The 13037-nt window shown below is 38.4% G+C and overlaps 1 protein-coding gene across 1 annotated transcript in view; it reads right to left on the bottom strand.

The window, feature by feature from the left end:
• Positions 1-306: 306 nt before the first annotated feature.
• The window catches only part of LOC104266988 (myelin transcription factor 1-like protein), a gene marked incomplete at its 3' end in the record, with an annotated part of 69164 nt that continues 56433 nt past the window's right edge, over positions 307-13037 (bottom strand). Inside the window, exons 8-11 of the mRNA XM_009868143.1 lie at positions 12506-12613; positions 9129-9340; positions 2889-3136; positions 307-543 (exon numbers count right to left, since the gene is read on the bottom strand). Coding sequence (XP_009866445.1) covers positions 307-543; positions 2889-3136; positions 9129-9340; positions 12506-12613 — 805 coding nt within the window. The remainder of the gene's footprint in view (positions 544-2888; positions 3137-9128; positions 9341-12505; positions 12614-13037) is intronic.

Below are 13037 nucleotides of genomic sequence, written 5' to 3'. Positions count from 1 at the left end.
AGTAACACAATTTGGATATAGGAAAACATCTTTACCACAGAAAATATTTGTTAACAAGATGATGCTGTTAGAAAACATGATTCACATTCATGGTTCAAATGTTGTCTTACGGAACTTAGTCACAGATCAGATGTGTGCCAGCATGGCAACCATCCTAAAGGTTAGCCAACAGAAAGTCCTGTTTGCAGAAAACCACCATTTTTACCACATATTAATTTTGGTTCCTCTTTCCCTCCAAATTTCAGAAATTTAAGGAATTACCGAAATCAGAGTGCAACAAGACCAAATAGATGAAAAAAAACATACATTAATCTCTTTGGAATCATCTTCATCTATCCTACTGGGCTTCATTTTAGTGTAGTCCACCGGCAAGTCCCAGCAGTCACCCTCGTTCAGCTGGTAACACCGGTTATTCATCACAGCTTGCCGTTGCGGGGACATTGGCTCCAGTGGTGTCAAAATGGTACAGCAACCATCTCGCTGCCTCTGCTTGTTCATGCTCAGATCCAACGTCCCATTTTCATCGACTTCCATATCAGGATTCTGTCAAAAATAAGAAAAATAATGTTAATTCAGCTTCACACTAGCAAACTGTTACCTCTTCTTCAATCTCGATTGCCTAGCAGAATGATAAAAAGCTGTTCCATTCCTGTATAGATTGTAAGCATTGAGCCCCCTCCCACACATAGCATGATGCTGTTACACAACATTAATGCTGTTAAAGTAGATTTCTTCCTGAATGGCTAATCTGATGTTTGGGGGAAGAGGGGAGAGTCTTCATTACCCCTCCTGCCACCCAGCAGGCAGGTACAAAATTTGGAATTAAAAGGAGAAATCTCTAAAGGCATTTTCTCATTGTTGTTTTTATGTTCTTGATTTATTCTCTGACAGGTGAGTATCTATGAGTTAACATCTGCATAATTCTTGTTTCCAGTCCTGACACCTGTCTGGGTGATTAGAGTAACCAAAACCAGCTAGCATCAAATAATCTTTATTTATTTATTTAGCATTAACAGTCAGTGCTTGAACAGATAATGTCAGAAAATTAAACAGGGAGGTAGGGTACCAAAGCAAGTCCTTTTGGACTATATTTGCCAATGAGGAAACACATTCACATTTCACAGTTCCTTCCCTGCAGATGTAAATGTATTAACATTTGATATTTCTATCTTTATAATCAACAAATTTAGGTAGCAGAATAGTTGCAGTAACAGCTGTGCCAATTTCTGTGGCGACTGACGTGAAAAATATGGTGAGTATGGGCTCTGACTATTTCTTTTATAGAAACAAGTAAGGGTTGTCTGTTAGATAAGGAGAAATAAGAGTATTTCAAAATTAAGACAATTAAAAAACAATGAGGACAGACAAAATAAAAATGCCCACAGAAAATCCGTCACCTGTTCAAAAATGAAATGCTCCATGAGGAATTTGGTTTCAAAACAAATGTGAATGTGACTGACTCCCTGTATGGCGACTTTCTCTCCTCTTGAGTTACAATAGAATTGCAGGAAAAGCACTATGAATGTGAATCTCTCTTTCTGAATTACTGCCTTTTGCCAGAGCGTATATCTAATAGCTGCTATCCTGCTAATTTAATTTAGAAAACACTTGTTTGTCTTCTCAGATTCATTCCTTCAGTCTTAATACATGGTAATGCATTAGGAAAGAGGCCCTTTCTGGTTTTGCAACAGAGGATTTTTAGCATTTCATTCCAAATTTTCCATCGTGCTGATACAGAGAACAACTGCATTTATTTACATGCCAGAAAGAGATTTCCCTCTTGAACAGTATTAAATAAATTAATATAAAAAGCAGCATTTGAAAACAGTGTCACCAGCCATTCTGGCTTAATTAGTGATTATTACTAATACCTACTGGTACGAGTTTAAGTTTGTTACAAATGATCAAAGGGCTTTCCCTGGCGAGGGGAAGAAAACCTTTGTCTATATGTAGAAGAGCAGAACATGTCTGCCAGCTCAAAAGCTCTCTAGAAGCACAATAAAAACGTTTCCTCCGTGCTGCATCTGCCTGCTCGGCCATCTAGTGGTCTCCTATCGTAGCACCGTACTGTTTGCTGCTGCTGCTGCATGTTAAATACTCATTTCTTAACAGCTATCAGAGTCAAAATTCAAAGTTTCTAATGAAAACAAAACCACGTTAAATCTTGAACCACTGTTAATAGTGCACTGCTCTTCTTAATATATACAGCTTAACAGCAAAAGCTATTATTTACACGTCTGTAGCCATTTCATATATACACTGAGGTTCTATGAATATACAGAATGTTAATGACCCTGCACTACTGTTAAGCATATTTAAAGTCACCTGTACTGGAGGATTTGTTCATTTCAAATGTATTATGCAGTTACTTAACCCTGATATCACAAGCAAGCAAGAAATCATAATATACAAGTAGCATACATTTATTTGTACTAGATCTTACAAACTTAGGTCCCATTTGTGACTTTCACATGAAAATTCAGCATTAAATCTTAATCCTTTCACAGAATGTGTGAATCAGACTGTGTTTAGCAAAAAGAATCAGTACTGCAATTAATAACACCTGAGCAATCCAAACATCTTTTATAATTATAGATCTCGCTAGTGAGAGAGAAATTTTTTAAAAAAGGAGTACATGCTATCAGTATCATCAGTTTATGTATCAATCAGGATTTCCCAAGATATTTGTGAGCAATCTGCATCCTTTTTTTCTTTTTTTTTTTTCTCCTTGCTTTAGCACAGCCACCAGATTACACGGTGCGGGGGGGAGAGGGGAGGGGGAAGGCAAGATGTGCTAAAGCTATCCTTCCATCAGGGCCACAGAGCAAGTGCAGTTAAAAAAAAATAAAACATCTTCACGGAGAAACAGAATTACTGATTTTTTTTACCCTGGCACAGAGATCCTGAGGCTTAGTGGAGAGGTTCTGAGGCATCTCCCTGCAGCGAGTGGAGAGGTTCAGAATAGCAGTAGCAGCCATGTGCGCTGCCTCCATGTCATGGGTATAGTCAAAGCTGCTCTTGCTGCAGGTACTGCTGGCACTGCTGCCGCCACCACAACTCATATTGCTGCTGCTGCTGGGGGCATAACTGCTCGTTGTGCTGCTGGTTGGACTTGAGTTCTTACAGTAGCGTTTAGCTGTGGGAAGAAACATGACAGGGATGACTCAAAAGAAGGAGCATTCTGCATAAGCGAAGAGAAAAAAAAACACAACAAAAAACTGCTGGAGGTGAAATTCATAATGAGCAACAGTAACCAATGCCAAAAGGGGAAAAAAAAAAAGCCCGCAATAAGAATGATGGCTGTATTTCTTGATTTCTGTCTGTGACTTTTATATGCTACATATGTGAGTTTGTATGAAATAACCTCCTGTAAAAATCTGCATGACGTGGTCATGAATCATTCTGACAAACAGGCTGGGTTTGGAAAATGATAAAAACACATAAACACTGCTTTTACCCCACATATATAGTCAGACAGAAGGTAGGATCTGCTCAGCTCATTCATTTTTATTAATGAGGGGCAACATGACACTATGGGATATTTACCTATTTACGTAAGCAAACTTTTTAAGGTCTAGAATCCCCAGAGCTGCTGGAGATCAGCAGCCCACTGGTCTCTGGGCCATGATGCTGCCCAAATCCTCAGACACCCCCACTTCCTAAAAAAGCTTTTTCTTTCTACATCACAGGCAAATATTACAACACTGGCCATCAGAAAGGAGAGGAACATGGTGGAACAAGAAAGGTGGTGGTCACACATGCATTTTACCACAGCTTGCCCAGAGGCAAAAGCATATAAACAGAAACAGATCTAAGTGAAACATCCCCACCTTCAAACAACTTGAGCACCTACAACCCTTCATAAAAACAACAAGGCCCAAAGACTTTCCTGCTTACATTGAGGAGAGCAGCGCTCAGCCGTGCTCCCACCGACAGAAGCCATCAGAGGAGACTGAAGGAACCCACCATGCTCCCATCCAGCCCATCTAAATGCGACACAGCGCTGGTACTGCTTTTAAGAAACACCCCTGGCAGCCAAAGGTACAACAGGAGTAATGGAGAACAGCCCTATTAGCCTGCTTATTTCTCCAATGCTCTGCCCAAATAAACTGCTGTGGAAGAAAAGTGTGACCTCGTCTCCTGGATCTAAAAGTTCATGTATTTTCATAAAAAAATAAAAGCCAAGGTCAGAGGATACATACATGTATATTAAAGTGACTGCTTTCGCTCAAGGTGGAAATGTATACTGCAGAGATCATACCTTATGGCACAGTATAACAATAACCAACTAGCATGCTGATTAGAGAGCTATACAAAAAAAGGTCAGGCCCTAGCTACAGCTCTTCTGTGATGGGCTCGATTTAAATGCCAGACTCTTCAGGTGTATTTGTCTGAGCAGACATACATATAATAGTCTGCTCCCACGAGCACAGCCCATTTGTGAACCCCAGGCTGCTTTGGTAGGCAGGAAGGGTTCAAAAGAAGAATCTGAAAGCAGAATATCTCTGCTAGAGCTTATGTTATCCTCCTTTCTCTAAAAAAATTAAAAAAGAAAAAAAAGCATTATTTTTGCTGTAAAGAAAATACTGTTTCACTTAATTCATAACAGATGGAGTTTTCTCAGGAAAGCCACATAATGCACAGGGTGTGATTTTTTTTTTTTTAAGTGAGGTGAATGCTAAACATTCATCACGTTTGTTTTGAACACATAGTAGCACTATTTTAGCAGGGTATCCACTAAATAAATCTGTGAACTATTTCTTAAGAGTTTTGTTATTAATATAGTAGTCAGTGGTGGTCATTAAAAATTCAGCATTTATCCATTGGTACTTTGTAACAGTATCCAAGACACACACGAATTTTCCTGTACTTAAGTTAGGAAATAATGGAATAATTCAGTTTCTACTGTGTTAACACAGCAAGCACCCTATACCACTGAACTTCTCAAATTAGAAATATCTTTCAAAATTCACATGAATAAATAAGACTTCTATCCCTTGCAAAAAAAAGTTAGTCTTGTTATAGCAGGTCACATTTAGACAGACGTAAGAGACATACTATAAGGGAAATTATATATATATATGTATGAGAATGTATGCTTAAGAAAGGGAGTGAAAGAGGTAGCTTTATACATAGGACTAACCACCAGAAATTCATGCAGGCTCTGATATGGACTCCTCTGTGGCCTTGGTCAAACTACATTATCCCTCAAATTAATTTCCCCTATAAATAGAAAGTTGCTTCTAAAATTTAGTTGTGTTGTGATTCACTTGCAAAACACGTTGAAGATGTAAAGTGCTATAAGTATACTACATAATTATGAGCTTTTAGATTACCAGTAACTTAAGGAAAACTTGCTTAGAAATGGCCATGGTTATTTTAATTTTACTGTAGCTGTACATTTTAAGGTGACACCCAGACTCTCATATTAGCTTTTCAGGAGAAACAAAGATCATTGATTTATAATGAAATAAATCAAGTTGATCTCTAGTGAAGGGAAAGCTGCATTGTTTCAATACGAGATAATTCTGCTTGATACATCGCCCAACCCTGTGGCACCAGGTTTTGGAAGCTTTGCAGTCCACCTATGCTTCGTGATCCAGAGCATAACCAAACATGGCAAACAATTTTCCCATAAAATAACAGACACAGGGCTGGCTAACCAGCTGCATACCCGAACTGGCCTCCCGTTAGACATGCCCAGGGGCTGATTGCAAAGAACCTCTCAGAAGCTACAGGCTCCTCTTGCTAATTAACAACAGAGGAGTGAGAGAGATCTCAACAACATAAAGGACTAAAGGAAGACACCTGGAATGGAATTAAATTCTGCCCAGGCACCCTCATCGCTAGTAAAGTACTGAATGTGCTACCTAAGTTAATTACAGTTTCAACACTTTTTCTGACATGCACACTAAGAGATTCATCTCACCTAACTTCAGATATCTGACCTAGTCATTACAGGCTTCCTATACAAGCAATAGAAAAAAAAATAGGAATTTTCAGGCACTGATTCACCTGGCCAGCTTTAGATAAGTACTTCAGGAGGAGATGAGTTGACTCAGACAAATCTCCTTGGATCTGAAAAGGGTGATGAGCTCAGATGTATGTGCTGTATAGTCAGATGAATCCCACTCCTAACATTTTCTCACTTTTCTGACAGAAGGACACAGGACTATCAGTGGCATGAGAGGAGCTCCTGCCATCACCTGAGCAACTGATAGAGTTGCTGTGCCCTGCTATGTCCAGCTGTTCTTATCTCTACTGCTGTATACCATGAGCCCAACATCCAATACACTATGAAACTGTTTTCAGAGGAAAAACAAACCCACAAACACAACATTTCTCAAGAATTATCAGAGCATCCTACCCCACAATACAAAGTATCCATTTTCTGCTTGGTTTCTATCAAAGCGTACTGGAAAAAAAAATCAAGACAAAAATCCAAAGGAGCTAATTATGCTCATGTCATTCACAACCATGCACTTATTGAATATATAATCCATTTCTCTGATAAAAACCACAGTGCTAGCTTACAGGTAAAAAAGGATTGAGACATGAAGTTACTGCTCAGTCAGTTGAGCATAGTGCTAACAACACTAAGGTCGCGGGTTCAATTCCCGTTTGGTCCCCATGTGTTGCCTGATCTAGTTGAGAGGTGGCGTCCCTGGCGGCAGGGAGGCTGGATTAAAATGATCTCTAAGGTCCCTTCCAGCTTAGGCCATTCTATGATTCTATTATTCTATGATTTTTTATATCCTTAGACTGCCTTGACTTACATAGTCAGAAAACTAAAGGGTTCTTTTACTTGTAACTTCCAAAAAAATTTAGGCTTCCTTTCAGGTTTTTCAGGATGACTTTTCAGAATTAAATCTGCTTTTATATAAATGTATTTTCCTGACATACATAATACATGTACAGTCTGTACCTCCATAATGGTTTTAGTAGCAATAATTAATATTTTTACACACAAATATGAAAACACCTAAAAATACTGCAACATTCTTTGACAAAAAGTGTCTCTTCTAAGTAAAGACCCTCTTCCTAAATCTCCCTCACATTCAGTTATTTACAATAACTGTCAGCAAAACCCTTGTTCCGTTGAAAGTCAGTGCCAACAACTTTGACTGATTTCAGTGTGCCCAGGATTTCACTTCATTGTCCTATGAAATTGTCTGATTTTTCTAAGGAACTGTGAAATCATTTGCCAATTTAAGCCAAATATGACCGAGTGCTTGCGGAATATCAAAAAGATATGAAACCTGAGGGTTTCATGAAAAACACCGATAGGGTATATAGAAAAACCCAAATTAGGTCCCACCTCTGGGATCATGTTGGCATATCTGTCTGGCCAAACAGCACACACGTGACTTAAAACCAGTTACAGCGTGTGTTGCCTCCTGCAGAGCCAGGGGTGTAATACAAATCCATAGGGAATTAGTCTTAATTTGGCAACCAACCTGCTTCAGATATATAACGGGCTTCAGCTGTTCTGAGTGCACAAGAACCATGCACACTTGCTGTACCGGCATGAATCACAGGTAATCAGTGTCCCTCAGTCCTCTCCAGCTCATATTATTGATCAGTGTAGCAACCTCATCCCAATCTCATCTCCAGGTAAAATTCCTATTTATATCAAAGGAAGATGAGTGTTCATAAAGACAGTGACCTGTACCACCCTCGCCTTTCGTTATTTAAGGCTATTGTTGAACTTGTGTTTAATGCTACATGTATTTTCAAGTTCTGGTGATTGGGGAAAAAAAGGTGGAGTGTGTAATTATTTGCTGAAAGGGGGTCTTAATGAAGAAAAATATATATGAAGTTCCTCAAGCCTGAATAATTTGTTCTGAAAATATGCATGTCCACAGGATCCCCAGCAATGCTCTTATTCTTTCCTTTCTGCAAGGGTAGACAGAGCACATGCACAACAGTTACTCTCACCTGCATTATGTTAATGTACGCATAATAGCTTACTAACCACAGTTAGCGTTAGTGCTTTAGCTGTAATAATGTTCAAGCCCTTATTCTGATACAGGCAAACAAAATGAGGAAAGAAAAAAGAGCACTTTTACTTTGAAAATATGATGTCTTTTATAGCCCTTCGCCTTCCTGCTATAGTGCAAGAACATGCCTGTTGATTTTATGGGATAGATAGCAAAATATCCAAAATATCCGAAATATGAAGGCAAGAGCTGTAGCAATTTTCCGTTTCTCCACTTATCTACTCCTGAATGTAAAGTCTGTGTTCAGGCAACAGCATAAGTTGTTCTATACAGTGTATTTATTTCTGTTTTCCTAAAAAAAATCTGACACCTGCCTGAAATTTCCTATGGTAGTGAGTGAGTAGTATCAAATATTCTAACAAAAAAAAATAGTTAACATTTAAAAAAACAAAGATAAGGGCACAGTTTGTTTTTATATATAAATACATATACTTATTACATATATATGCACATAACTGTATTGCTCTGAAAAATTCCTGATGTTCTCAAAACCCACAATGTAAATCCTCATTCTTTATACTACAGTTTATAATTCTCCTCTAATAAAAATCCTCTTGCCTGACAGACTCCATCCATCGTCTTCTGAACTGAAGTCACTTTAAACCTACTCCTAAACATGTTACTTATGTGAGGTTTTCCAGGGAATTCAACAGGTGTAGTCATGAGGACAAAATGAGCAGAAATGCCCCATTAAGTTAGCAGCAGTGATTTCTGCAGTGCAATGAGGTCCAGGTTTTCTACTTCCATTTTCCCACTGAGCAAGTATGTTATCTTTATGGGTTACCTGAACTACTGTACAGAAACGAGAATCCTAATATGACCCTTGAGGCCAGATCTCCCAGATAGCAACAGAAGAACTAGTTCTATTACTTAGCTTTTATTGTGATCTCAACACACCCCAGGAGCTAAATATCTGGAGATGTTCTTTTGCCAGTCCAACAGTCCTGAAGCAAGCACCGTGTACAACAACACTTTATAAAAAGGCCTTAAGGTTAACTTACACACAACAGCATTTCTCATAATGCTATATGAACATGGAAACATGTCTTATTTGTATGATGTTTACAAATACAACAACATGATTAACTGTAAACTTGTCTCTCATGTATAAGAGTGTGCACCTCCTACCATCATATCCTTTGGGGGATATATCCCTGGATTGCACCTTGGGAGCTATGGCTCTCTTGCCATAGGCATGGTTGTCATAACTGTTATATTCAAACGTAGTCTTAGAGTATTTCTCTAGTTCCTTGGCCAAGTTGGAGCGGGGTGTGGTGGTGGGGACATTGTTTCTGTAGCCATACTGAGGGATCTCCAATTGCTTAACAAAGCACATGGGCCTAGAAATTAAAGATATGTAAAGTTTGTTAGATGCAGTTCAGTTTACTGTGTCTGTGCATAATTTATAGTTCAGATTAGAAAATCTTAGTTATTTCTTGTAGTCAAGAGACAGCAATATATTATTGCATTTGCTTAGTTTGGTTATTTTCAGCAGACAAACAATATATATTTTCTTGAACAAAGCCTAGGCAAAATTAATTCTTATACCACTAAACGTATCCTGTAGCTAGAAGTATTTTAAAATTCTGGTTTAAAATATTTCAGGTTTTCCCTTTCCCCATGTAATTGCACCACACAGCAAATACTTTCTCTTCTGGGAGGTGAATTAAAGAGCGGCAAGCAGACTGACAGAAGATATTTTGACAAATTCCTTTAAATGTCAAAAAGAAAAAATAGCATTGGAAGCTCCAGTTAATTAATGGAGTTTCTTCTGAATTTCTTTCAACAGAGTTGTAAGCTGTTTTCCTGTATGCTTTCCAAAGGAGCTAGTCCTGTTTTATCCCTCAACGTACAAATCCATGTTCATCTTGAGAAATACACAGAAGAGCCTCACAATCTCTGTTGACTTTGAGCTGCTGCCTCACAGGCCCTGCTCAGCCTTAAATGCAAGGTTCTGGCAAGGAGCTGCAACTCCTGATACACATATACACAGCTCAAAGAAGGTCCTGCAAATGAATACAGAATAAAACTGTATCAGCTAAATTTCTCTTTCATTTAGGATCAGGAAGAGTAGTCAGGAAAAGCCCTGACCGATTTCATTTGACCATTGGAGAAACTTGTGAAATCTCGGTGAAAGAATGCTGTATTGAATTCCATCGTCATGTTGTCTTCTGCATGTGGACACAGAAGTCATCAGCTCTCAAAGCAGGTAAATGGAGGTCAGATCCTGCAAATCTTACCTACACAAGAAAGTGTTAGATGACTGGGTCATAAGGAGCAACTGCTACACAGCGCTGCATGTCTACCTATTGCGTTAGCTAGAAGCAAAGATGATAAACAGCACACCTGGGGTGCTTCTGCTGGAATCAAGAATCATACAATCAAGTCTTTTTTTTTCCTTTTTCTTTACTCAATTTATAACCAGAGGAAATGGAAGGAACTTTCATAGGAACATAAGTTCAGTCAAGACCAGAAGACTGACAAAATGGAATGTGATAAATAGTAAGAAATAGGTTTTGAATATTATCTTTTTCTGAATGAATTCATTTTCATAGAATTTAGTCAGGATATTTATGTAAAGATCACTCAAGAAATCATATTAGTCATACTACTCTCTTTGATTTATGTGTGCTTGTTCCTTTAGACACTTCTCCCTCACAAAATACAGTGGGCTTATTTATACAATGAGCTGATATGAATAATATTTTGATCCTGTCTCATGATAATCTATATTTAGCTAAAAAATGCAATCCTGATCCTGTACATTCAATGCAAATCCAAAATTTCTGTGGAACAGAAGTCCAATAATGTCATTTCTTTTAAGTAAGACATTTTAAATGTAGGTGGGATGGAAACTGGGATGAACACAAATATTCAGGATATACTCTTAGAACATCTCTGCCCATCAGTTGCCTGCATACAAACATTATAAATAGCTCTGAAGTTCTTAATCTTAAATACTTCAATGACTTAAGGGAAAAAGAAAAGCAGGAGATAAGATGAAATCATTGTTTTAGTTGCCTATAAAATCTGAAACACAGGGCAGGCTCACAAGTTAAGATTGCAGTGTGGTTTCCTAAGGAGTTTGCCAGGAAACCAGATGCTGCTTTTGAGCAGTTGCCTTCATTGTATGGCACCTGACTTCAGTACGTTCCCTCTAAGAAGCAGTGGTAAAAGCCGCTGCATTTTTTATCTGTCTTTTTCCATTGAGAGAGAAATTGTGTTGTTCCCTCAAAGGGTGCTTTTTACTAATAGGATTTGAAGAACATTTCCCTAAGAAAATTGTCTGGGATGCTATATGAAGAATTGTATGATTTGAATTAGGGGCAGTTAAGACAAAGACCATCAAAAACAATCTGAGGAAGGAAAAAGAAGTCACCAGGCATGACAAAAAATGTTCTGTGGCTGCAAGCTCTAAGTCTGTGTTCTTAGCTCTATGGGAAGACTGGTTTTTGAGAAGACCGTCAAGATGAGATGAAGCCTTAAGAGAATATTCAAAGAATTATGTTGATAATACAGTAGAAAACTTTAAGCAGCCCTATAGATTTTAAATCTAGAAGATGGCTAAATACTAAGAAACCTATGTGATAAGTAGGAAATTCTGGGAACTAAAGCTGCGGCACTTCCTCCACGCTCTTCAAGGCAGCTGGGAGGGATGTACCTATCCCAGCCCACAGATATCGCAGTATCCATGGAGAAATTCTGCAGCTCTTGGGGCATCATCAGCATAAGGCTGGTACAGTCATGCAGAAGTCTAGTTCTTTTACATGTATCCTTCACACTTCAGCTCCTCAGAAATAATATTTTTTTTTCCACCCGCATATCTCAAAAAAGGAGATAATAGCGACAAAGCTGGGATGCAGCTTTGGATAAATGCAGAATCCTGTATGGATGAAGATAAGGCGTATAATTATGTGAAATTGGCTCAGGGTCCTTCCTGTATGAAAATATAGGACAATTTCCCTCTCTTTCTATCCTTCCTGGCAGTGAGTGGGGGAACAGAGAGAAAGAACTAAGCCTGACTTTATTTTGGAATCTAATCTATATCGAGCATTTTGTCCAAGTGTCCTGCCAAAAGATGTACTACCAGTCTGGTAATGCAAATAGGGCTTCTGGTTTAATTTAAACTGATATTTACTAGTAAAAGCCTGCTGAAAAAACCAAGACTTACCGGTAAATATTAGTTTATTCCCCAAAGATACCAACTTTTTTTCACACTGTTCTTAGACTTTGCACTCCAGCAGTCATCTTTACACCAAACAATGCCTAAGACAAAAATGAGCTTTTCAGCTTTACATGTATTTGCCAAAATGTTTACCAACCCTCCCCCATGTAAGTTGAGTGGGAAATATACACTGTGAGAACTGGATCCAGAAGCCCTAATTCTAACTCTTCTTTAAAGGAGATATATATGTATATACAACGTATATAAATATAAATTCTCAGATTAGGTGAACGTGTGATGAATTCTGCATAATAATAAGTATTATAGTGATTTCTAATACCTTAAAACCCGATCTGATGCCTGGTTTGATTTTGACACATCACAGTTCTGATGCTTCTCTTGAGCTTTAGCCAGTTTCTCTGCTGCAGCAATAGGACATCCAGAGAGGCTGCAATTACAGAAAGGAAATTTAATTGTCTTGTCCTGGGTAGTTTCACAATATAGCACTGATCCAATTACTCCTTCTCCTCCTTAGCCAGCATCAGGAAGAATCTGAAGGAAAAGAGTTTCCAAAAGCTTTTTGGTCATATGTATTTTCTCTAGAATAGACTTCCTTTCTTCTGCTTTCAAAGTTGCATGGTAGATCTTACATCTGCTCTTCTTCTCTGACTGCACATGGGAAGATTATTCATGGATGTCAGCCAGTGAACATATCAGTAGGAGAGGAGAAGATAAACTGGAATCTACTGTGCAGCTCTGCTAGCAGACTTCTGACCTTTATGCATCAACAAATGTTGCCAATGAAATGGCTCCTGAAGACAGTTAAATGACACCACCGTATAGGACAAATTTTGCCCTGCTTCACACCTCAT

This window comes from Apaloderma vittatum, unplaced genomic scaffold, assembly GCF_000703405.1.
Source record: "Apaloderma vittatum isolate BGI_N311 unplaced genomic scaffold, ASM70340v1 scaffold43604, whole genome shotgun sequence".
In the NCBI taxonomy this organism is placed as follows: domain Eukaryota; kingdom Metazoa; phylum Chordata; class Aves; order Trogoniformes; family Trogonidae; genus Apaloderma; species Apaloderma vittatum.
The sequence above is the reverse complement of the archived record's forward strand: the minus strand, read 5'-3'. Positions and strand labels throughout refer to the sequence as shown.